The 26,529-nt window shown below is 43.8% G+C and overlaps 1 protein-coding gene across 1 annotated transcript in view; it reads left to right on the top strand.

The window, feature by feature from the left end:
• The window catches only part of LOC144694594 (uncharacterized), a 229,988-nt gene that overhangs the window by 63,675 nt on the left and 139,784 nt on the right, over nucleotides 1–26,529 (top strand). The window contains exon 8 of the mRNA XM_078565196.1: nucleotides 10,343–10,440. Within this exon, the coding sequence (XP_078421322.1) occupies nucleotides 10,343–10,440 (98 nt within the window). The remainder of the gene's footprint in view (nucleotides 1–10,342; nucleotides 10,441–26,529) is intronic.

Genomic DNA, 26,529 nt, shown 5'->3' with positions numbered 1-26,529 from the left:
TTTTCGGAGGGTTCCGGATGCAGGGGAATTGCCCATTGGCAGTTGAAACTTCCCAGGAAATTCCCGCAGAATCCTTGTGTTGGGACTTCTGAGGGGTCCTGTAATGCATCTACCAGGGTATGTCCAGTCTCTGACCATCCAGAGACTGGAAGATCAGGGCCAATATTTTCTGTGATACTGGGCAGAATTTTGCCCTTGGTGGGCGTGCGGGCCCCACCGGCTCGGCGGCCGGCGGCCAGCCGACCCCCGCCACCGAAACGGGGCCTGCCGCCATTTTGTGTGGGCGGGCCAATTAAGGCCTGCCCAGCGGCCTGCCTATAGTGCTATACGTTTCCTGTGCAGTGGGGGAGGAAATCCCCAACTGTCGAAGTGCGCTGTTTCGCGCATGACAGTGCAAAAAACTTTAAAACTAGAAAAATTAAAAAATTATTAACCTGTCCCCCTCATGTGACAATGTCACATGAGATGGGACATGTTAATAAAAAGGCCATAAACTTTATTACACTTTTTAAAAACAGACATTAAACCTCTGCCAGTGGATGAGGTTTCATGCATTATCAGGAGCCCGCTGGGGCTCCTGGCCTGCCCGCCAGCTTTAAGGTTGGACAGGCAGGTCTTTAATTATCTTAATGACCCTGTCAATGGCCACAACTATCCATTGACAGGTCAGTGGGCGGACAGCTGATTTCGCTGTCCACCCGCCTTCCTAAAAACTTAAATGGACCAGGATGATGTCGGGGGTTCCTCCCGACGTCATCCTGCATCATTTTCCCGTCGGCGAATGGGCCTCGCCCCCAAATCACCGACGGGAAAATTCAGGCCGCTGTATCTAATTTTGTTAGGATTAGAGTGATTAATGAATCTTTTGTAAACCACATCAAAAGACATTATATCATATACCTTAAGGTTAATATAATGAGAGGGTGTCCTACACAGTTTCCTATACACAAGGGAACATATGCCTTAGTATGTCCAACTTTATTGGAGTGAAGCAAAATTAAGATTAATATTCTTTTACCAAGTCCTTATTTTTCATAAATTTTATTGAAACTTTAACATCTTCGGCTAAGGATGAATTTTATTGTTGTCATACTGTAACAATAGGAATTAGTGAAAACAAATACTTTGAGGAAAGCCATTTATCTTCACATCATGCCTTCTTTTGTGGCATGAAAATGTAGCTTCTTTGTTATTTCCACATTTGTTTCTTAAATTGAGCATTTTTTATATTTTTTGCATTCAGATTCTGGGATAAAATTTCAATCTCTTTTCTTTAGATTTTTAATCCTGTGTTTACTTACTTTGCCAGTATTTACATTCTCCTTTATGTTGATGCTACTTTTCTCTTGACCACCCTACAGGCAGTACTTATCTAATTAGGGCAAAGGATTGTAAGTTACTTTTATCGAGGACCCCTTCTAATATTCATGTCCCATGCATGCCTCCATCTTTCTAATAAGAAGTACTTTTGCATAGTGTAGAATTTCTGAAACTGTTTTTTTCTGAGTTTCCTTTCAGAACGTTGTTGGTCGTTTAACGTTAGAGCATCCCTGTTGCCAGATACTTTAGGTGCTAAGAAACTCCAAACTCTTTCGAGTTATCAACAGTCACAGATTGCAACTCTTTCAAGTACAATCACAGTTCTTGGTTTTTCCAGGAGTGGGACATGAACACACAACCCTCTGATTCAAAGGCGAGGGTGCTATGAACTGAGCCACAGCTGACACCTCCTAAGAAACTCCAAGGTGGCCAAGATGGGGCCTTAAAGTGAATGGTCAATTTAGCCTGCAGTTAACACAAGGCACCATCTTAATAAAGGAATTGGGAATGGTGCCTGGAGTATCATTAAGCAGCTGATTGTCACTTAAAATGAGGCTGCATGGTATTGTCTTGGCTATTGCCTATCCTAAAATACTCTCCAAACCATGACCAGCCGATTGACAGTAAACTAGTCATTGTAGAGGATTTCAAGTGCTATTTAAAGGTATATCACCTTTTATTACTGACCTGCTGTTGGAGGTTTGAGGAGGACTTTTGAAACACATTGGGAGGCTTTCTGGGACACTTTGTCAAGACTTCACCAATGCTATTACTAATATTTATTTTGAAAATTCTTTGAGGACTTCACCTAGTAAGACTGAGTGCTGTGCATTACTTTACCTTATAGAAGTCATTGGCATCTTGTGAGGGATGCGCATTGGTCTATAGGAGGAATGGGTGGAGGACCTGGGCAGGCAGAACAGCGCCAATTGCTGCAAGACAGAGGGTCAGACTGTGAGGTGGACTCTTTCCCACTGCAGATACAGGACATCCCTCCTCCTCTGGACCACCTACACAAGACCTGTGCACCTTATTTTAAGGCCCTTGAGCCATCCTGAAACCTGCCGCTGTGTTTCAGCCAGCACACTCCATACTGGCTACGTGGAGCCCACACTTGCTCCACGAAAATTGTGTCTAATCAGCACTTGAGTGGTAAACCAGCAGGGACGTTCAAATTATGGTAATCAGCAATTAGGCCCAAAATTGTGTGCCAAAACCAGACTTTCAAATCGGCGCGTCTTATTAACATAGTAACTATTTAGTGCCTGTTTTCTCCCTTTCACCAAAATAACCACCAACTGTGTTGTAAACTGTTTAGCTGAAGCCTTCAGTTTAAGGTTAAAAAGCTGCATAACTACAAGACCTTTTTGCATCAATGGTCATCCTCCAATCATACAGCTCCAGTACAAGCCACAAAGCGCATGTAACCATGGAATCATAAAATAGTACAGCACAGAAGGAGGCCATTCAGTCCGTTGAATATGAGCAGACACTTTTGAAGGAAATGCAGTTGGCCCCCAATCCCTGTTCTTTCTCTGTATGCCTACAATTTTTCTCCTTCAAGTATTTATCCAATTCCCTTTCGAAGGGTGGCGGTTACAGATTCAAATGTAGCCTGTCAGGTAAAGCATTTCAAATTGTAACCACTCGTGCATAAAAAGCTTTTCCTCTTGTTGCACTGGGTCTTTTGTCAGTCACCTTAAATCTGTGCCCCCTGGTTTTTGGCCCCCTTCATCTGTTGTTTTCTCTTTAATTACTCTAGATAAACATTTCATGATTTTAAACATCTCTATCAAATCTCCTCTTAGCCTTCTCTGCTCCAAGGAGAATATCTCCAGCTTCTCAAATTTATCCATGTAACCCTCATCCTGCAGCCATTCGAGTAAATATCTTCTGTAATGTCTCCAAAGCCTTCATATCCTTCCTAAAGTCTGATGCTCGAAAATGGTTACAGTATGGGACAAAACTAGTGTTTTACATAGCTTTAGCATAACTTCCTGACTTTTGTACACACTGAAAAATACTGCTAGTTTTTTTTTCAGATAAGTGAAGCAATCTGACTATTCTCAGCACAGCCAATTAGGCTAGTTCCCTACCACTCTACAAGTGGGAGGAGCTATAGCATCAAAAAGAAATATATTGTGCACATGGTAATGTGTAGCATAGGAGAAAGGACTTTGCCATCCCAGGGAGAATGTGAACCATCGTCCAAAATGGTGGGAAACAATACTCAGTGGTTAGGGTTGGTGGGAGGTGCTCAGTTTCAACATCAGATCATTTATAGATCCTTGAAGAAGCCAAATACATAGCACAAATGACTGCGCAATCAGCTTGTCTGAGGGTAGCAACCTCTTTGTGTTGCTTTTCTCCCTATAATGGAACTTTTCAACCTGATTTATAGACCTGCAATTTCCTAGTCTCTGTTGCTATCACTAGCCTGCAGGTCATGCTGTTTTATACTTGTGTACAGGCAACAACAAGTTGTACCCAATTTTTTCAGTCAGCTACAATGTGCGATTTCCATTTCATGATTGTCACTACAGGATTGCTAATCTTTGATATTCCTTTGCACTTTTAAATTCAGCAGAGGAAAAACTAGTAGCCTACCTGAGCAACTCATCACAATTTATATTAAATACTTCTGGGCCAAGATTTTTCCTGTGGTGGGCGGGCTGGGCAGGAGCAGGCAGGGGCGGGTGCGGAGCTGATCGCAGGTGGCGATCGGCTCCCCACCGCCATTTTATGCAGGCGGGCCACTTAAGCCCTGCCCAGCATAAATCATGGCTCCCGAGATCAGTGGGAAGAGGTGCGCAGTGGTGGGAGGCCAATGGTGCCGGGTCCAATGGCGACCCGGCAGCCTATTCAAAAATGGCATAGGCAGCCGTCCTAAGGCTGCCACTGATATCGAGCAGGAGCATGATGGATAGCGTCCTCGGAGAGCAGGCCAGGCTGGAGGGCAGGTCAGCTGGGCAGTCGGCCCCGAGGTTCTCGGATGAGTGTCTTGCTGCCCCCGTTGAAGAGGTGGCAGCACACCATGAGATCCTGGTGCGGGAGGAGGAGGCCCCCCACCTAACAAAATGTGCCTGAGAGGCGGCAGAACAGATCAGCTCACACGATGTGATGAGACGCACCTGGGTGCAGTGCTGCGAGCGGCTCAATGACCTCTTGCGATCGGGAAGGGTGAATATTGTGTTGGCATGGTACACTTAGCATGGCAGTTAAGTTTGCACCCCCCAGACCCCCCACCCCCACGCAGAATTTTGTTTTTGTATTAATTCATTCACGGGATGTGGCCTTCGCTGGGTGGGCATTATTTATTGCCCATCCTTAGTTGCCCGTGAGAAGGTGGTGGTGAGCTCCCTTCTGGTTCCACTGTATGTGGTGCAGGAACACCCACAGTGCTATATGAGGGCGAGTTCCAGGATTTTGACCCAGCGACAGTGGAGGAGGGGTGAAACATTTCCAATTCAGGATGCTGAGTGACTTGGAGGGGAACTTCCAGGTGGCGGTGTTCCCATCTATCTGTTGCCCTTGTCCTTCTAGGTGGTAGCGTTTGTGGGTTTGAAAGGTCTTAGAGTGTGAGTGGCAAATGCGATGGAGGCAGCATTTGGGCAAAGGGGTCAGCCCTGGCTGCTTGGAACGAGTGTATGGCGGCTCCAGGGTCACGAATCAAATGAGGCCGGCAAGGTTTTCAAGAACACATCTTGAGAAGACCGATGGCTCTCTCTACCACAGCCCTTGTGGAGGCATGGCTCCTATTGTACCACTGCTCAGCCTCTGTTCTTGGATGCTGGAGAGGCGTCATGACCCACCTTTTGAGGGGATAGCCCTTGTCATCCAGCAGCCATCCATCCAGCTGGGATAGAGCACTGAAGAGCCTCGGAACCTCAGGATGTATGCGGCATGGGAGCTACCTGGGTACCTTGCACAGACTTGCAGAATCTGCATCTTGTCGTCACACACTATATGCATGTTCATGGAGTGGACGCCCTTCCCATTGACGAAGGCTTCCGGCCTGCCCGCTGGCGCCTTGATGGCCACATGTGCAATCAATTGCACCCTGGATGCAGGGGAATCCAGCAATCACTGCAAAGCCTCTGGCTCGCTCTGCCTGGCTGGCCTCATCCGAGCGGTAGTGAATGAAAGTCAAGGTACACCTGAACAGAGCACCTGTGACCAGCTTGACACAACTGTGAACAGCTGATTGGGAGACTCCACAAAGATCACCCACTGACCCCTGGAAAGAGTTGGAGCCATAGAAGTTGAGGGCAACCTTGACCTTCAGCGTCACTGGCATGGGGTGCCCACCCATACAGTTGGAGCTGATCTCAGGGCCGATCATCTGACAGATGGAGGTCACTGTCTCCCTTGAGAGACGTAGCCTCCTTCGGCACTGCACCTCAGATATATTGAGGTAGCTGCATTGCCGCCTGTAAACCCTGGCAGCAGGATAGTGGCGTCTTCTGCGGCCCCTTCCGCCTTCGACTTCCTGTTAGCCCTGCGTCCCTTGTGGCTGCGCCTCTCCTCCAACAGGCGGCTCCCCTGGAGGCTAAATATGGACTCCCGGCCTCTTCCCCCTTCTCTTCCTCCTCAGAGGGAGGTGCCTCCAGCGGAGAGCGCAATCCCCATTCCCTGGGTAAGGGAAGGCTGTCTGATACCTGGAAGGCCCCAAGTGTTATGATTCCTCCAGAGTCCTGAACTGAAATAGAGTTCTTTCCGTCACAGCAGCTCTGAAGCGAAACGAATGTGTCCTGTTCACACAAGCAAGTAACAGTAAATAATAAACTAAAGTTCTAATAACTCGCATTAGCAAGCCCACTCATTCCTCTCATCCTGCCTGTGGATGAGGTTTTTAAAAATGTGGCCTTCCCGCCTGCTCGTTGCACCTATGTGATGCACTGAAAATCGCACGGGCTGCGAAAAATAGTCTTCAATTGGTGCCTCAAGGGCCTTAACTGGCCCATTAATTAATGGCAGGCACACCTCGGAACCCATAGCATGCCCGCCTTCTGAAATATCGCCATGGCACATGGTGACATCAGGATGCACACCCGACGTCATTGCGCGTCATTTTACACATTGGCCTTTTGGGCCTGCCCCCGCATGCCGACCGGAAAATTCTGCCCCTATAGTTGTTATGATCCAAGCTGATGTTACGACTAAACAAGTCAGATCTCTGCGTGGAAGCTGGCTTGATAGATCCTAACTTGTTTGTTGTTTAGAAATGTGAAGGGCGGCTACTGAGCAAAGTCACAGAATCTATTGATGTACTTTTAACAAAATAATAAAATATTTATTGAACAAGAAAAAGATGAACTATATTATACCATTCCTTCACCCACAGCCATACCTTTACAGATATATAAGGATTTGTAAGGATAACACAAGTTACAAAATTTATCTTGTACTTCAATGTTCACAGTAAGTATACATGTAAACCCATAGGCACCCTGTGGTCAGAAACACCACACTCCAAGATCACGTGACAGATGCCACCCCAAGCAGATGCTATGGATCTGTCATCAACTCTCCTGAGACGCTTGTCACACAGTGAGCCAACTGGTCTCATGGAACTCCGTCTTTCTCCTAAGAGTTTCTAATCTCAATGCTTGAAGAACTCACTTTGGAATCTTGTCCCAGGCAACGCTTTCACTTGGTCACCTTCCACAAGGATCCTTCTCCGGGATTTCAACCTCTCCATCTGATGTTCCTTTCCTCTGGATCACACATGCATTTAATCTTCGCCTTCCACGCACCCTTTCTCAGATACTCAGCCATGCCAACAGAACACCACTGCATCAAAGGCCTGTAGTAAGGAGTCACTAACCTTTGGCTGTCTCCTCAAACCTTCTGGCTTCTCGGAAGCCCACTTTGCCTTGTTTCTGCTTCCTGCAGCTTTCTCTCTCTAATTTGGAGCCGTTCTCTCTGCTCCGCACTTTAATTTAATTGAACAGGGCCAGTCTCTGATTCTTGCTCTTGTTCCTTGACTCAACTTAAAAGTCTTCTTGGGACCTTTCTCCTTTTCCTTTAGAACCTGCTCTCTGAAGCTCCCTCTCCCAATAGATTACTGACAACTTGGTATCTCCCTTGAGATCCAGGTCTCACTTGACATTCACTGTTACTTTAATTTGAGCAACTCATCTAAGATTCTTAAACTTAGTTTCCTCAGCAATCTGCTAGTATGTCTAGCTAGAGAGATACTTAAACTGCTCTCTTCGCTTTAAAGCATGATCACCAACTGAACTCAAACTGCTTTCTATTTCTTTCTGTGCCTCTGCTGGGCAACAGCAGTTTTCCCTACTTTGTTTTGACTTCCTTAAACCACTTCAAGGGTCCTAAAACCTCACTAAAATGCAGGTATACAAACAAATCCACAGACTTGCAGGCAACATTCTAAAGTGACCAAAACCCAGATTTCCCCTTAACATACATACACACACAAAATATAAATTAAACTTAAACTTAAAGCTATAGCTTATTCCTAACACACACATATAGCTTACTTAAAACTAACTCTAGTTTCTAACACAGTGGAAAGGTCTGTACACACACTGCAAGAGAGCTCATCGGCGAGTTGCAGAAGGGAACACTAGGTTGCTGTACAAAGGAGGAGACTATGCAGGTGGAATTGGAAGAGGTGTAAACTGTTGACAAGAGTGCCAACTTGAGGGTTCCTGTGGATGCTAACCACAGTACTGCACCAAGTTTGCATGGGGAAATAAGAAACAGTCAGCAATTTGAAAGGGATGAAAATCTTAGTATGGTCATTTATGGCATATTAATGAAATTAATGTCATGAAGAGATTAATGTCTATAATGATATTGGAATTTTTTTTAAAATAGAGTTTAGTGGTGTCTGTGTCTATGTGTATGTATATGTGTGTGTGTCTTAACTGGATTAAAACCAGCTAGTCTGGGTGCTTTGATGTAGAGAAAGAAGTAGGTTTGAAATGGTAATTAGATAAACATGGGGAAGTGTAGAAACATAGATGTCAAGGGGACAATTTGCATTTTTAAATAAAACATTCAAAAGAATGGGTGAAATCTTGCACCGAGCTAGAAGATGCCAAGCAATGTATTTATTTTTTTCAGCTTACTAATGAAATTGGTGGGATGAAAGGATATTATTGTTAGAAGAGGTAAAATTAAAAACCTAGTAATACAATGGGAAATTTACATTCGAAGGAAAAGCTAGGTATAAACAGAAAGGAGTTTGTATGTGTAAGGCAGAGGCATTTAAGATCTAACTAGCCTGTACGCCTGCAACTGTGTCTGCAAGGAACCTCATTTTGAATTCATAAGGTCAAATGTACTTTGTCTGTTGTCTTAACTGGGATGTAACTGAGAGTCAGATTAATTTGGGCATTTGTTTAAAAGTTATTATAGTAGGAATTTATAGCCATGTGTATGTGTTTAATTTGTTAAATTAATAAACGCTTAATTTAGCTTTATATAAAAATCCTCTTGAGACTCAGTGGTCTTATTACTACTGAATTCAAAGCGTGCATCTCGAAACATACAAATTACAAAAATGGATTATGACAGTTGTTTCAAATTTCCCTCTTGGATTTGAACAACTCAGCCCTTACCATCGACTGTGTCATAATAGTAATTAGCAGGTTTCTTCAGATCAGCCATCTATATTCCCACCTCATTCCAGCCCCTTCAGGCTGTAGACATCAATGCTGACTCATTCAGAAATCCTGCTGCCACCTACCACCTTCTGCCTTTATAGCTGCTGTAATGGGCACAGAAGGAGGAGATTACATAAAATGCAACCTGTCTTCCTTGTACTCCTTCCAGTCACATTACTAACTATTACTAATAGTGTCTGCTCTTGATTTTCTACACTCCATGTTATGTAAAATTGCAGAACCAAGAGCTGGGCCCACTCCTATGCTCTTGGATTTTAATAAGTATTTAACGATAATAGATATTTGCCCTCATTATTGATCATACTCTGTTGAATGGTCTGTTCCATGAGTGCTACATTTGCAGTTCAGCTAAAAAGTTAAAGATTGGGTGTAATAACAAACATCAATTTTTGTTATGATATTATAGATACCATTTTTCATTTGCAGATACTATGTATTTTTTACTAATTCTGAGAATTGTAAAGATAACATTGAACTCTGCCCCCTCCCAATTTACATGCTATTTATGGCTCTGATGATACATTTTTGAAAAGAATTTGTTTTTCATAACCCAAGAAAAATCAGTTAAAATTGCTCCATGAAGTCACTGTCATTGTGATGTGTCACTCCTTCTTATGGCCACATAGTTATTCACTACCAATTATTACCTCAAATTAATGGCATATATTGTTCAATTACAATTTTCCCATGGACCATCTCAATGCTCAGTTAAGTGCTATTTTACAAAAGAAAGAGCCATAGACTTGTCACAATGATTAGTATTGGCCAATGAGATTGCAAGAAAACATCAGTTATGTGACAATGATTGCCGAATAATCTGTCTAAAAAACAATTGTTATGCCTCATTGGGCATTTTATTCTGCTTTATTGGGGATTTCTAGGATTCTAGTCTGCTGCTATTTTTGCAGTCTCTACAAGTAGTGCACCTGAGCGCAAGGGTTTAGGGAGCACAGGCTGTGATGAATTCCCAGTGCTTTCCATTGCTTAACGCCTGGCCTCCATTAAATGCTGTGGCTCACTTCCTGGCCAACAGTGCTAATGCACAATTGAGTGGTAAATCCAGAGGTAACTATGCCTTGAGACTGAAATTCAAATCTGAGTCTCAAAGTACTTGGTGCACTACTCCTTTGTATTTTATCCCAATGATAACATTTTACTTTTACCTTTCTTAATCAAATTTTTAAAAGAAAGATTTGAGCCTTCACAGCTGTTATTGAATTTGAGATTTGAAATTTATAAATGTAAAGATTTATTTTAAATAAAGTAGTACAAATGCTGGAAATATCGCAATACATTCACCAGAATCTGAAAGACAAATAACATTTCAGGGTGTGACCATTTATCAGAACATATCTTATTTTACAAAGGTTTCCAGTACCCCATGGAAATGAAGAAGAGAATCTCATTGTCATCAATTTTCACAAAAACTTCTGGGAACAGAAAGATAGCTCAAACAACAAACAAGGTGTGTATTGCACATTTATAGTATTCAAGGTTAAAAAAATAATTTTAGTTTCACTCAATCTTTCAGAATTTTAGGTAAAGCTACACAGTTGCTAAAATATTAAGTGATTTATTTTGATATAAAATGAATGAATGTGAATAATTAATTTTGAAGAATACCATGATTAATGTGGCATATTGTCTTACTTTTGCAGCAGTACAGTTGTAAGGTTCAAGCTGTAATGCATCTGTGTATCTCATTAGTGTGAAAGCATTTCAGCAGTACACTGAACATTTATCAACAATGATTTATACAGAGGCTCAATGGCAATTCATTTTAATGTGTTATTTATCCTACATGGTGGAAGACAAAGTAACTGAAGACATTGTACGTCCAGTTTACAAATGAGAAATTCTGAGTGTCCCATTTGTATCATATGGAAGGCAGTGAGTTTGTGTTTTTCAAGAGGGCTTTCTTTTAGCTCTGAGCAAGATTGAAATGTAGTTGAAGCTGATGAGATAAACATCATCTTTTTATTGGTTGTAAGAGTTCTAGAAAAAAATCTAGAAATTAAATATATAATAATGAATAGTCAGCATGGATTTTAAAAGGGATAATCTTGCTTGACCAAACATTGAATTTTTTGAGGGGGTAACAGAGATTAGACAATGGTCATTCAGCAGATGTAATTTATCTGGATTTTCAAAAGGCCAACAATAATTCCACAATAGACTAATGAGTAAGTCGGAGAGTGTGGAGTTAGGGGACATGTGGCAGAATGGTTTACTAGCTGGCTTCAAGACAGAAAGCAGAGAGTGGGATTAAAGGGTCGTTATTCAGAGTGGCAGAAGATGGGAAGTGGTGTTCCACAGCATCAGTGCTGGGTCCATTTCTGTTCACAGTTCACAATGATTTGGACTTTGGAATCAAAAGCATAATTTCTAAATTTGCCAATAAGACCAAATTGGGGCGATAGTCAATACTGAGATGGACTGCAACAAATTATGGGACGATATTAATAAAACTTGCAGAATGGACAAATAATTGGTAAATGAAGTTCAATATAGATAAATGTAAGGTAGTACATTTTGGTGGGAAGAATAGGGAGGTCACTTATTACTTGGAAGGTTCAAGTCTAGGTGGGGTAGAGGAGCAAAGGAATCTGAGTACAATTACACTAACCACTTAAAGTTGTGCCACAAGTTAGCAAGGCCATAAAAGCAAACAAAGTAGGCCTTAGTTTTAGAGAGATAGAATTGAAAAGCAGGGAAGAATCTTTGGTTAGACCCAACTTAGCATACTACACGTAGTTCTGATTGCCATATTATAAAAAGGAAATAGAGGCACTGTAGAGAAGACTTACAAGGATGATACTAGAAATATGTGTGTATACATATTGGGAAAAGATTGACAAGCTGGGTCTCTTTTTCTCTTGGTAAAAAAGAAGGCTGAAGGGGTGGTCTGAAAGAGGTATTAAACATTTTGACAGAGTGAATACAGAGAGAATGCTTCCTCTTGTGGGGAAGAGTATAACTAGAAGCCGTCAATAAAAGATAGACACCAAGAAAAGCATTAGTGAATTCAGAAGAAACTTCTTTACCCAGTGAGTGGAGCGAATATGCAACTCGCTACCACAGGGAATGGTTGAAGTGCAAAGTTTTGATGCTTTAAGAGGAAGCTAGATAAGCATATGGGGGACAAGGGAATAGAGGGTTACGATGATAGATTTAGATGAGAAACGATGGGAGGAGGTTTGGTAAAGACCAGCATGGACTTGTTGGGCCAAATGGCCTGTTTATGTGCCATATATTCTATGGAATTCTTTGTATGTGAAATAATGTGGGATTTGCAATCTACTTCCTAGTGGTTAGAGGCCCACAGATTATAACTAAATACAATTTGTGACAAATTAATATGAAATTGGCAAATCAGAGGAGTCTGCTTCACAAGTGGGAACAAGTTCTGTAAGCCAGGAGCTATCAACCTTTTTGCTTATGAGCCCATCCTCTCCTGAGTTTTAAAAAAATCCATGGATCCCAGTAACACAGCACAAGTAATTTTTCTGTTTAAAAGTTAGTTATGGAATTAAACACGTTTTTATTTGTTTTATATATTGAGAAACTAAATGGGACAGTTTTTGAAAATTCAGTGCCACAATCGACAGACAGCCCGAAATAAACCTACTGGACAAGAGCACATTGGAAATGGGTGACCTGATGTGCATGACTGAGTGCAAAACCTTGGGCCAGAATTTTACCTTCGGCATGCGGGCGTGCGCCTGACACGCCGGAACGTAATATGACGTGTGATGACGTCGGGTGTGCGTCCTGACCTCACTGCGCACTGTCGCGATATATCACTAGGTGGGCACAATGAAAACGGAGGCATGCCCGCCATTAATTAAAGGTCCAGTTAAGGCCCTTGAGGCACCAATTGTCTGTGATTTTTATGTAGCCCTTGCGATTTTCAGGGCATTGCATGGGTACAATGGGTAGGCCATATTTTCAAAAACTTCATCCACGGGTGGGATAAGAGGGGTGAGTGGACTTGCTAATGCGAGTTGTTTGTACTTTAGCTTAAGTTACTGCTGCTTGCTTGTGTGAACAGGACAACTTCATTTTGCTTCAGAGCTACTTTGACAGAAAAAAGGGGCTCAGTTCAGGATCCCGGAGGAGTCATACCACTTGGGGCCTTCCAGGTATCAGACATTCTTCCCTTACCCTGGGAATGGGGATTGTGATCTCCGCTGGAGGCACCCCCTCTGAGGAGGAAGAGAGGACCAGAAGGGGGAGGAGGCCTGATGTCCCTATTTGGCCTCCACGGGAGCGACCTGTGGGAGGAGAGGCACAGGCACAAGGGGCGTACGGCCAACAGTAAGTCCAAGGTGGAAGGGGCTGCAGAAGACACCACTATCCTGCTGCCAGTGTTTACAGGCGGTGATGCAGCTACCTCAATATGTCTGAGGTGCAATGCCGAAGGAGGCTCCACCTCTCAAGGGAGACAGTGACCTCCATCTGTCAGATGATCGGTCCTGAGATCAGCTCCGACTGTGAGGGTGGACACCCCATGCCAGTGGAGCTGAAGGTCACGGTTGTCCTCAACCTCTATGCCTCCGGCTCTTTCCAGGGTCAGTAGGGGATCTTTGTGGAGTCTCCCAATCAGCTGTCCACACTTGTGTCAAGCTGGTGACAGATGCCCTGTTCAGGCGTGCATTGACTTTCATTCACCACCGCACGGACGAGGCCAACCAGGCAGAGTGAACCAGAGGCTTTGCAGTGATTGCTGGGTTCCCCCGCGTCCTGGGTGCAATAGACTGCACACATGTAGCCATCAAGGCACCAGCAGGTGAGCCTTCGTCAACAAGAAGGGATTTGTGCAGATAGTGTGTGACTATAGGATGCAGATTCTGCAAGTCGAGGAAGCTCCCATTACGCTTACATCCTGAGACACTCCCAGGTGCCGAGGCTCTTCAGTGCTCCAGCCTGGGTGGATGGATGGCTGCTGGGTGACAAGGGCTATCCCCTCAAAAGGTGGCTCATGACACCTCTCCGGCATCCAAGAACAAAGGTGGAGCAGTGGTACAATAGGAGCCATGGCTCTACAAGGGCGGTGTTAGAGAGAGCCATAGGTCTGCTCAAGATGCGCTTCCGATGCCTAGACCATTCAGGGGACGCACTGCAATACCCCCCAGACTGTGTCACTGATAGTGGTTGCATGCTGCACTCTCCACAATCTGGTGCTGGAAAGGGGACGACGCGGTGAAGGAAGAAGATATTGACGCAGCTGCTTTCGCAACAGACGATGAACCCAGTAGTGAGTCCAAGGACAAGCACAGTCAGGAGAACGCTGAGGGGATAGACGCTGACCTGGGCAACCTCCAGGGAGGCAGGGACACCCGGGAGGCTTTGATCCAACGCTCCTTCAGCTAGCCTACCAAAGATGAACCACCAACACATATCAGGGCTGCAGGCTCCATTCTCGATACCTGAGAGCAACATTTGCTTGGTGAACAACATTCACTATGTGCCATTTCAATAAAGTTCAATGAGAAGCAAGTCACTCATAACACCATGGGTTACCCTGTACCTGCAGAACTAAAGAAGCACCCAGAGGCTTGTTGAACAGAAACACATTTAGTGCTGTGTGCGTGGCACACATAATACAAAAGTGAAAGGTGTTATCCATCACACCAAATAATAATTAATGTAGAAGTGTGGGAAAAAAATATCACCAGTGATAAGCCCGTGTTATGCTTAAGGTGCTTTAAGGTTTTACTTGTGGGTGCCACGTCTAGGTGCTCCCCCCTCGCTGGCACTGACATTGGAGACAGTGTGCTCACTTTGCTGTCCTGTTGGCCTTGATGACCTTGGTTGGTGTCCTCTGGCCCATGGAGTCTGTGTTGGCCCCGCCTTCGAGGGAGCGGCCAGTGCCATGGCTGGCATCTCCCCAGTCGCTGCAGCCTCATTGGAAGCCACAGTCACTGGCAGAGGGGTGGAGGAGCTGCTGTCATCACCTGGAGTGAAGTGAGGGGAGCCCACAGAGACAACAAGCAGCTCGTGAGCCAACGTCAGGTCGCTTTGGACCTCCCTGCTCACCATTGATGGATGGGCACCCAGCTGGGATACTGGGTGCCCAATCCATCTCCCACACGGACGCTGACCACCTGAGGCCATTGCTGGTGTGAGGGATTGCGGGCCCAATTACATCCCCAAGAACCCCTGATTCAGTTCCTGGAGAAGCTTCTCCATGAGAGTCGCCACTCTCTCCATGGAGGAGGCAGAGTGCTCGGCCATGAGGGTTATTGCATTGCTCATGCTCCGCAAGGACTCCTCCATCACAGAGACCATGGCATGCCTTCCCTCATGTATCTCTGCCAGATCCTCCTGCACACCCTACTGGACATCCAGCATCTGCTGCCTCAGGGACGACTCTAGAGGCACATCACCAGCCACCGACTTGAGCATGTTGCTGGTCCCCAGCATTCCTCTGACTTCCGGAGCCCTGGGCACTCTCTGCCTCCACCTGCACCTCAAGCAAGTGTGAAGTGCCCTCACTGATGTGCCTCGAGATACTACCTGCCGATCTAATGCCCACCGAGGTGCTGGTATCTGTGCTGGTGCCTGCCTGGCTGAGAGGGTGTGACGCAGATGCGTTTCCATGGTTGCTGTCTTCTGGGGCCAGTGGTGGGCCTTCAGGCTCCTCACCCCGATGGGCTGCTGGTGAGCTTGAAAGGAAGAACAAGGACATGTCATTAGATGAAGTCATCACACTGTTACTGTGCATGCCTGGCACTCGGATCAGGGTGCCCTCGTCTTTCCATTATCAATGGGGATTCCATGTTCGAGGCTCACATCAATATAGAGACAACAGTTGAATGGTTGCTCTTACAGACATTCTGACCTCACTGCACTGCACTCTTACCTCCCTGTGGCACCACGGCCGGTTGACCTTGGTGCATGGCGCCTCTCAAGCTCCAGGGCCTCCTGCTCATATCTACTTAGGATTAGGGTGGTCCTCCGCCAGTCCACAACCTCTCTGCATTGTTATGGGATGTCTTCTCCTGAAAGGACAGAGGACCATTGATTAGTCCATCCTGTACCTGCATTGCCATTGCTGCCTGGCCAACCCCACCTGAGGAACACCTCGCAGGGCTCAGCTGATTCGTGACCCTGGAGCCGCAAGACACTCATTCCAAGCAGCCAGGGCTCAACCCTTGTTCAGATGCTGCCTCATTGACATTTGCCACTCACTCACACTCTAATCGCATCACTCACACCAATATAGAAACAACAGTGGAATGGTTGCTCTTACAGACAGTCTGACCTCACTGCACTGCACTCTTGCCTCCCTGTGGCACCCCAACCTCATCATGACCAGTTGACCTAGGCGCATGAGCTCCAGTGCCTCCTGCTCGTATCTGGACAAGATTAAAAGGTGGGGCGGTCCTCCGCCAGTCTTTCAGCATTATTGTGGGCTGTCTTCTCCTGAAAGGAGAATGGAACATTGATTAGTCCACCCTGTGCCTGCATTGCCACTGCAGCTTGGCCAACCCCACCTGAGGAACACCTCGCAGGGCTCAGCCGATTTGTGACCCTGGAGCCGCAAGACACTCATTCCAAGCAGCCAGGGCTCAACCCCTTGTCCAGATGCTGCCCCATTGACATTTGCCACTCACTCACACTCTAAGAACGCTGAGGTCCAGGCCAGGGGGGAGGGGTGCTCCTAACTGCTGTGCTAAGTTACCCATGCCAACACGGTACTCACTCTTCCCAATTGCCGGTGATCATTTAACTGCTTACGGCACTGCACCCATGTGCACCTCACCACATCATGGGAACTCACCCTGAATGCCACCTCCTCCCAGGCATGCTTGGTGAGGTGGGGGGAGTCTCCTCCTCCTGTCCCTGGGGACAAGGATCTCTCTATGTGCTGCCACCTCCTCCAGGAGGGCGGCAAGATACTCATCAGAGAAACGCAGGGCCAATTGCCCCGCTGACCTGCCCTCCTGCCTGCCATGTTCAGCACTTATGAGCTCCATGATGAGGTGCGTCTGCTTCACCGGCAGCCTTCGCATGGCTGCCGCGCCCGCTTTTGAATTGGTCGCCATTGGACTCGGCGGACATTGAGCTCCCGCCCCCACCTGCCCCTTCTCCCTGTTGCTGTTGTCACGTCTTACGCTGGGTGGGCCTTTATTGGCCCGCCCATGTAAAATGGTGTTGTGGAGCCGATCGCGGGTGGCAGTTGACTTCCCAACCGCCCATGCCCGCTCCCGCCAAGCCCACATGCCGACCGTAAAATTCTGGCCTTGGTGTCAGCTTCGATCCTTCATCACAATTTCTCAGGTTTTAATAATAGGGGCCAATTTTAAATTGGCCTACCCAGCAGAAAGTGGGGTGGTAGGGGCCCTTAAATAGCTATATAGCGCTTACCACCAATTTCCCGCTTGGGTCCCATCTGCCATCATATTTCCAGTAGTCTTTTGCTGGGTGTGCCTGGAGAACACCTGAATTTGTTGGGAGTCTCATTACTGCATACAAATCAGGGTCCTATGCAGCAAGTAGAACCTGGATGCAGATTAGAGGGACAAGAAAAATTATCATCCTTGAGAGCAAAAATTTAAAATTTGTAACTTATAACATCTATACTTTCAGTTTTCCACATTGATATCAAGGACAAATTTCTTCTTTGCACTTGGTGTAACAAAATTCTGAACACATTCTTTCTTTGTATGGTTCCATTACATGTAGCTAACAACTAAGATTTCTACCCTACATATTGACAATTTCATAAGGTTAATCCACTTCACCACCACCCACAACAGGAGGGTGGTTTCTGATGTCCCAGTGGAGCTGCTTCCCCTCCCAATACCTGACCCAGCTGCTGGGGACAATGTGGGTGGCCACTAGTGAGTATGGGAGGGAGGGAAGCGCAAAGCAGACTGGCTCCCAAGATATGGCTTAGCTTCAGCGGCACAGTGAGGGTAGAAATCCATGATGTTGTGGGGGAGGAGGCAGACTGGAGCCAGTGAGTGGCCCCTTCTCAAATGGCATGGGGACGGTGACAGCTCTTTCTCTCCCTTCTCTCCCCCCACCCCCACCCCGCCATCCACATCCTTATTGTGAACTGCTTGAAACCTACTTGTGGACTTCCAGTTGAAAATCACTGCTGTAAGCACAACCTGTGGAAAGCTGGAAAGTAAACGTTTGTTCTGCATCACCTCTGTACGTGACCTGTGATGTTTGCACTAGAAGATTCATTTTCTGACTTCATGCTACTTATCAGCCAGCATGGTATATTGGAAAATATTAATATGATTTTCTGACCATTATAGTTGCAAATTATGCACAGCGAGTGCCTGAGTTTCTATCCACACTTCTGGAGGGCATGGTAAGGCAACATACCAGTAGCATAAAATTGAGACTTAGCCTTTACGTTCCTTGACAAGCACAAGAAAGTGTCAATGTGGTTATTTTTGACTTTGTAATATTTTAAGAGATGTTGATCAAGAGACTCATTTGAAGTGTTGCTCTGTATGCCTTTTGTTCAGATTGCACATGTGGTGCTGCATGCTATAAACTTAGCAGATTTGGGTACCTTTTTGCAGCTTGAAGTTTTGAAGGGCAGGGCATTGTTCAGAGAAGACAGATAAACGTTATAACTGTTACCCATATGTCTGGCTACTGGGCACTGTTTTCCTTTGTCAACAAAACTAAAGGATTGCTTCATGTTATGGCTTTAAATTGAATGTATAACAGAACTCTGGAAGCAAATGGGATTCTTGCCACAAAAGATCTGATTTGTTAAAGAGTTTGAGTTCGCTGGAATTTAGATGCCAAATAATGTTAAAATTGTAGTTTAATTAATTATGTAATTGTGCTGTACAGTATATAGGAGTTGTCAAATACAGTGGAGCTTTTATATTACATAAAGAGTAGATATACAATTGTTTATTTCTAAAAAAAACTTTAGTTTAGAACAAAAGCAAAGTATAGTGGATGCTGGAAATCTGAAACAAAAACAGAAAATGCTGGAAAAACTCAGCAGGTCTGGCAGCATCTGTGGAGAGAACAGAATTAATGTTTTGAGTCCGTATGAGACCATTCTTCAAAGCTGCTCTGAAGAAGGGTCATACGGACTTGAAATGTTAACTCTGTTCCTCCCCCCCTTTAGTTTTGAAAACTTGTGCTACCTTTAGATTTCTCAGTAGGGTCAAATGAGCAGTTTCCCATTTCATACAATTCTAAAGGGGATGCAGGAGCAGAGGAACCTGGAGATATATGTGCACAAATCATTGAAGGTGGCAAGATAGGTTGAGAGCATGGCTAATAAAGCATATGGGATCCTGGGCTTTAAAATAAGGGCATAGAGTACAAAAGCATGGAAGTTATGATAAACCTGTATAAAACACTGATTTGGCCTCAAATAGAGTATTGCATCCAATTCTGGGCACCACACTTTAGGATGGATGTGGAGGCATTAAAGAGAGTGCAGAAAAGATTCATGAAAATGGCTCCACGGATGAGGAACTTCAGATATATGGATAGCTTGGAGAAGCCGGGGCTGTTCCTCTAGAAGATGAAATTAAGAGAAGATTTGATGGAGGTGTTCAAAATCATGAGGGATCTGGACAAAGTAGATAGAGATAAACTGTTTCATTGGCAGATCGGGTGAGAACCAGAGGATGCTGATTTAAGGTGATTGACAAAAGAAGTAACAGCAACATCAGGAAAAACTTCTTTACACAGCAAGTGGCTGGGATCTGGAATGCACTGCCTGAGAGTTTGGTGGAGGCAGATTCAATCGTGGCTTTTAAAGAGGAATTGGATAATTATCTGAAAAGAAAAAAATTGCAGGTTATAGGGAAAAGGTAGGGGAGTGGGACTAGATGAGTTGCTCTTGCAGAGAGCTGGCATGGACACGATGGGCTAAATGGCCTCCACCTATGCTGTAACCAATCTATGATTCTATCATGACCTATTTCATTCAGGAGGGCTAGGACAATCTTGCGCTCTGGGTTGTTCTGCACAGTGATTGCCAGTAGGAGTCTTTGGGCAAGCTAACTGTTAGACTTTCCCTGCTTCAAGCTTAAGTTTTGTGTGGCAAAATGGGGGTCCATCTAGCAGCCCAAGTGTTTTTGTTGAAAGTCACCAACAAACAATGGAAGCTGAGGCTGAGTGAGATGCAAATGATCTCTTTAAAGGGCAGGTTTCAAGATTATAACACAAATACACATGAGGAAGGTCATTCCACTCACCTTCGATTAACTTTCTGAAAAGACCCTACAGCCCCTCAGCGTGACATGAACTGTTTTCATACTATTATATATACTTCTAAAAGGTCATCTCTAAGTTGCCTCCATTCAAAGCTGAAAAATTCAAATTTCTTCAATCTATTCTCATTAGTCTGCTCTCTAAATCTAGAGTTCAATTTCATGGCTCTTTTCTAAAATGTATCCAGGGTTTTTGCACCTCGATGAGCAGTAGTGGATACAGTATTTGGGGTGTGGCTTGACACAATTCATGGACTATTTTCTACTTTTTTTCTGCCTATGTGCAGTACTTTACACTTGTCCATTGTTGTACATACATACTTTTCCCAATTAATTTGTAGTTCCTGAATTGTTTCCTCAGAATCAACTACTCCCCTAGTTTGATATCATTTTGCAATTATGACCAATTTACGTTAAGTTTCAGAATCCATTGCAAGTAATTTTGACTTTGGACAGTAGTGTATAATGGGTGATATCGGATGAAAATTTAATTCAGAGCAAGAATGTTGGGCTGGATTTTCATCCACGGGGCGAGTAGCAGAAATAGGGAAAATTCCCAGCTTGACCCGACTGTCTCAGGAGAAAGTGCCCGCAAGGACGGGATTTTGATTGTGGGGCTGTGGGTGTGGGCTGTAGTTGGGCCAGCCCTGACCTGGGAAAAGGTTTGCTGGCAGCCCAGAGGCAGGCTATTTAAAAGGCCCACCTCGGTGCTGTGAGATTTCATCCCAGTTATAATAAAAACAGAAAGGCACTACAACCTTCACCACCCCCAGACACTCCCCATGCCCCATTCATGCCATCATAGCCCCCTACTCACCTCCTATGGCCACTTATTCCTCATGCCAAGCTATGCCCCACCAACAGCCTCACAGCCTCTCATGCCTAGGTACGCCCCCCCCCCCCCCCTTACCCCCAAGCCACCCCTTATGGTCCCTTATGCACCCCATACTAAGATATGTCGCCAAATAACCCCTATGGTCCCTCATGCTAAGATATGGCACTTCCATGCCCATTCACCTACTATGCACTATGTAGAAGCAATGAATGCTATAGTATCAATAGGATGCATATAAAAAAAATCTTTTATAAACAGTCGTTCATTGATAACTTTCCACTTTCTTAAAAAAAAACTCCTTTTTACTACAGGCCAATAAAGGTGTCAACCATCCTGACCCTTTAAAGTATTAATGGCAGAAATTGCAAGCACATGAAACCTCTTTATCTTGTGTAAATAAACATTGTGAAATTGACAGCATAGATCAGAGAGACAGCTAACAATCGAGCAATTTTTTTCCCTGGGGTTCAACTGTTTTAGTACTCAAATGGATTTCTGGGCTCTGAACCAAGAGTACATAATGAAGCTTGGCTGAAATCCATTAGCCTGTTGGAACCCCTGAGCTCCACGGAATGGGTAGGGGCATACCTTGGCATGGGGGGCATGAGGAGGACCTTTTAAACGTACCTTTCAAAAGGCTCCCTCATGCAGACTATGGTTTACAACATCTCTGAGGTGCCCTGAACCATGGATTCTTTGAAAAGCTGGCTTGGCTCCATGAAAATTGTTGAGGACTAGGACATGCTTATCCCCGCAATGCAGCTGGCCAGGTCAGGAGTGTAGGTGCAGGTTTGTGACCCAAACCAGCACACACCCTTAAAAGGCACTCCTGAAAATCCCAGAAACCCTGGGATTGGGGTCAGGAATCCTGGAATCGGAACCTGCCCGCCATTTTTAAAGGGCTCCCGAGTCACCCCGACTCAGCAGAAATCTAGCTCAATGTATGAGTTAGTTAACTGATATGAGGGATTCCTCATCACCAAACAAAACTTGGCTGTCAAAGCAGTTTCCACAGTGGTATTCTTTAGATTTACTTTAAATGTATCTGCATGTGTTTTTTTTTCCCTTGTACTAGAGCTATAATGTAAACACTTAAAAAATTCAGAACAATTAAACTTGATCAGAAAACTTTTCAATTACCTACAGTAACTCTGAACAAAAGAATAATCTTTCAAGGTAGTAGTTTATCTGTTGGAATTTATTTGACCATCTCAAATAAGATAATTTCTTTCTCTGCCAGCCAAAGGGCAAAACAACACTACTACTAATCTTTGTAACTGAAAGAGTCACAAAACTGCAGCCCTCATGGGAAAATTCAGGGAAACAGCCCCAATCAATTTGAAATCAAGGTTACTCCATTTAACATGCTTCAAGCCAAATTTACCTTTTCAAGAGGGTTGTTTGAGTGAATATTGTTTGCACAGCAAAGGATTCTCTTCAATGCTGCAATTGACATTTTAAATTAAGTTGTCATTTTAAGGGTGTCATCTTTATTGGTAAAACAATTGAATGTTTGAAAAGGATCCAACCACTAAGAGTAAACTGCTACAGACATGTAACTGATATTTTTTCCTTGTGAAACAGAAATGTATCTTGTTGAGAATGATTTAAAAGGTAAAAAGAAAGATAATCCCCCACGTCTTATTTTGACACTTCATTGTCAGAGGAATGAACCTGAAACCTACACGCCAGTACATCTGCTTTGATGTATTTCTTTTCTTATCCCGTTTGCTATCTTCTTTCTTTGGGTAGGAAGGTTACTATCATATTTGTTCGGCAAACACTGTGAGAATTCTACAAATACAAAACATTTAAAATTAACATTGATTTAATGCCAACAGGGCATCTCTAATGTAACTTAAGCCATTAAAGTCACAAATCCAGGATAATTGTACGGCTCAATTATTTGTCATGATTGAAGCAAATACATATCAAAGGTGGTTGTTCAGAAGCATTTAGCCAGTGAACTTTAATCACCAGCAGAAAATTGAACTTAATCCTGTATTTTAAATTATTTGAACTGAAGTCCCCTGCACACTGAAAAGACAAGAATAAAAAAAATATCAGGTTCTATGTAATGTAATCTTTGCATTGTTATTGGCAATTGCTGCGGCTGTATCTGTAAGGTTTTGATGGGATACAAATACCAACTAGGCATTATAAAAGTTACTAGAATCATACAAGATCTGTTTAGCAATTACACCTTTGTCTTATATTACTGGTAAGTTTCTTAAAAAAAAGAATAGTCTGAATTGGCACCAGTGGTCTTCCTGTTTTGTGATAAATCGATTTCAGTGGATGAAATGTTACAGTCATGTACAACCATGATTTTCCATTATGGGCTGATTGAGTGTGAAGTGGTACTGGCAGTGCAGGGCTTTGCAAAATTTACCCTGTAGATAATAATTTAATTTGAATGAAAATAGATTATCACCCATACAATAGTTTGTCAGCAGTACATTATACTACTAATCAAGTGAATGTATGAACAAAGTAAAATATTTGTAGATGATTTCAAAAGCAGTTTTGACTATGTTGCTTATATGGAACAGTCTTTTTTTTAAACTTTATATTTACTCATGCAATGAGCTTTAAACAAATTATATCTGCTCTAAATATGATATACATGTATTAAAGGTACAACACCCCATCTGGTTAGTATGCCTAAACTTAGTCCATATAATATTATGTGCCACTTGTGACAAAAATCAATGGACTTCAGTGGTAAAATACATAACTATAAAAGCATGCTCTAAGGGCGGTAAAATATAAGTAAACCTCTGAAGCTGGGTGGGATAACTCTTCCTCCGATTGAAGGAGCCATAGCTTAGTTTGGATACTTGGTCCAATTAAATCTAAATGGAACTGTGTGCATAAAATGAGATAGTTGGAGTTGGAATAAAAGGCTGGAAGTACACATTGGTCAGGATTTTTGGGTCGTCGGGCGGGTGCGGTTGATGGGCCTGGGAGCGGCCGGGAAATGGTCCGCCGCCTGCCATCGGCCCCCAACCGCGATTTCACGCTGGCTGCTCAATTAGCAGCCAGCCAGCGTAAAATGCGCGCTGAAAGACTCAGTGCTTCCGGGGTGGGGGCGGGAGGAGGGCAAGCGCTGAAGTTTGCACAGGCGCGGGGGAGCTTACAATGAAAGCTCCCTGAAGGCTGCCTCATGGAGCTGAAGAATTTTAAAATCAAAAATAAAGATTTGGAAATTCTGAAAAAAATGTCCCCACATAGGACTCACATGAACATATACATAATAAAAATTATGTCAAAACATTTTTATTTAAAAAAAATTAATGTTGGAAACCTCACCCGTCCACGAGGATGAGGTTTCCTCAATAATGCAAAGGCTACCTGGCCGATTTGCCCAACCACCAACCTTAAGGTTGGATGGGCAGCAAAAAATCTCAATTAATGCTTTAATGACCGTAATAGGCCTCTTAATTGTTGGCGGGTGCGCTACCGAATCTCGTGCATGCCCACCAACTGAATTATCGTGCAAGTGTGCGATGATGTCGGGACGCTTTGCCCAACCTCATCGCGTGCTATTTTATGCCCGATTGGGTCGGGAGCACGCCTGCCCGCAGGATGTAAAATTCTGCCAGTAAGTATTTGAAAGATGGATTAATTCTTCAAATGAGATCCATTATCAGAAATTATATTGTTAAAAGCAGATCCCATTTTTGGACTGCCCAAAAAGGGCAGGGTAGAGCAGCAGGTGGAGAAAAGATGTGCAGACATGTTAACCACTGTGCTAACTACTAGTGAGAACCATGCAGAACATAGAAGGTTTTGAGGGGGAGTGAAAAGGGAAATAAAATAAAACAAGAGACCATGAAAATAGACTAGCAGCTAACATAAGAAGGAATCTATAGATCTTCTATAGGCATATAAATATAGACGGTAGTAAGAGGAGGAGTGAAGCCAAAAAGGAAACATGTGCATGGAGGGAGGGCATGACCAAGGCACTAAATAAGTACTTTGCATCTGTCTTTATCAATTAAGTCACAATAAAAGAAGAGGTTGTGGAGATACTGGAGAGGCTAAAAATTGATAAAGAGAAGGTGCTGGAAAGATTAGGCATAATTAAAGTAGATAGGTCACCAGGACTGGATGGGATACATCCTAGGTTTTGTGAGAAGTAAGGATAAAAACTGCTGAGGGGCTGGCCAAGAGCAATGAGGCATCAGAACAGGAGGCACTACATTAAGCAGTGGATTATGTCAGATTTTTCTTAGTTGATAGGAGCCTCACCTCTGACTTAACTGATTGGCCATTTAACCCTTACCTCTACCAACTAGTTGATACCTCAGGTCATTAACTAAGAAAGTGCTATGTTGTCTTTCAAATAAGATGCAAATTGAGACCCCAGCTACCTTTTCTGGTGTTCAGGTGGGCATAAATATGGCACTATTCTAAGAAGAGCAAGAAGTTCTTATAGCCAGTCTCCCTCCCTGAACCAACACCAATAAAAACAGATTGACTGGTTATCCATCAGATATGCTGTTTGTGGGATCTTACTATTCACAAATTAACTGCTGTGTTTACCTACATAACAGTAACTGCACTTCATTATTTGAGAAGTGATTGGTATATCTGGAGGATGCAATGAGGTACGGTATAAATGTGGATTCTTTCTCTCTCTTCCACTAGGACAATAATCAATACTGCCAAATTTCAAACAATCACAACAATTTATACTGCAGGAGGAAAATGTGTTAATTGTATGGCAAGTCGACACAGAATCGCCAAGCTGTTACCATGGAGAAAATAGGGGGGAAAAACGCCGGCTTGCCAACCAATAAGCTCCCTTTTCTCTTGTAGTATAAATTGTTGTGATCATTTGAAATTTGGTCGTCTTGTGTTTGTTCCAACGAGTGGAAGACAAAAAAAAAGATGAAAGGCTTCAGCAACATGTCTCTCTTTTCAGCAATATTCAAGTTCTGCACTAGTAAGTGATTGTTAATAATCAATGCATGAAAATGATAAAGCAGCACCATCCATAAATACGCCCATGGAAACCATGACTTAGGTGTACATATGACCTTTGTAGACCTTTAGAGATCATTAGCCACCCAGTAATAGCCAAGGCCACCACCTCACCTCAATTGATATGCTGCAGTGATCTTCCAGGGATCCATTTGTCACAACTCGGGAATCTGTTGCTTTGCCCTGTGCTGTTCATTAAGGAAGTCTATTATTTGCAACACCCTGATGTTCAGCAAGAAATAGCAGCAGACCAAACACTGTATGAGGGAGAAAGGCATTTGAGATCTCATTCTTTTAGTGAGCTGTATAATTAAGCACTACTGAACATATTGATAATCATGAAGCTATTTTTGCAACCCATTTTTATTTTTGCTGAGTACTACTTACATTATGTTTTGGTTTTGGACAACTGACACTTTCTTTTCTGTGCAAAGAATCTGAAACTGCAAGTAAGCAAATTAATTTTACCAAGTTTTGTAGTGCCAAGGGTGTCCATGATCAATATATTTTGATGCTG

The sequence above is a fragment of the Cetorhinus maximus genome, chromosome 20 (genome assembly GCF_964194155.1).
Source record: "Cetorhinus maximus chromosome 20, sCetMax3.hap1.1, whole genome shotgun sequence".
Lineage (NCBI taxonomy): Eukaryota > Metazoa > Chordata > Chondrichthyes > Lamniformes > Cetorhinidae > Cetorhinus > Cetorhinus maximus.
The sequence above is the reverse complement of the archived record's forward strand: the minus strand, read 5'-3'. Positions and strand labels throughout refer to the sequence as shown.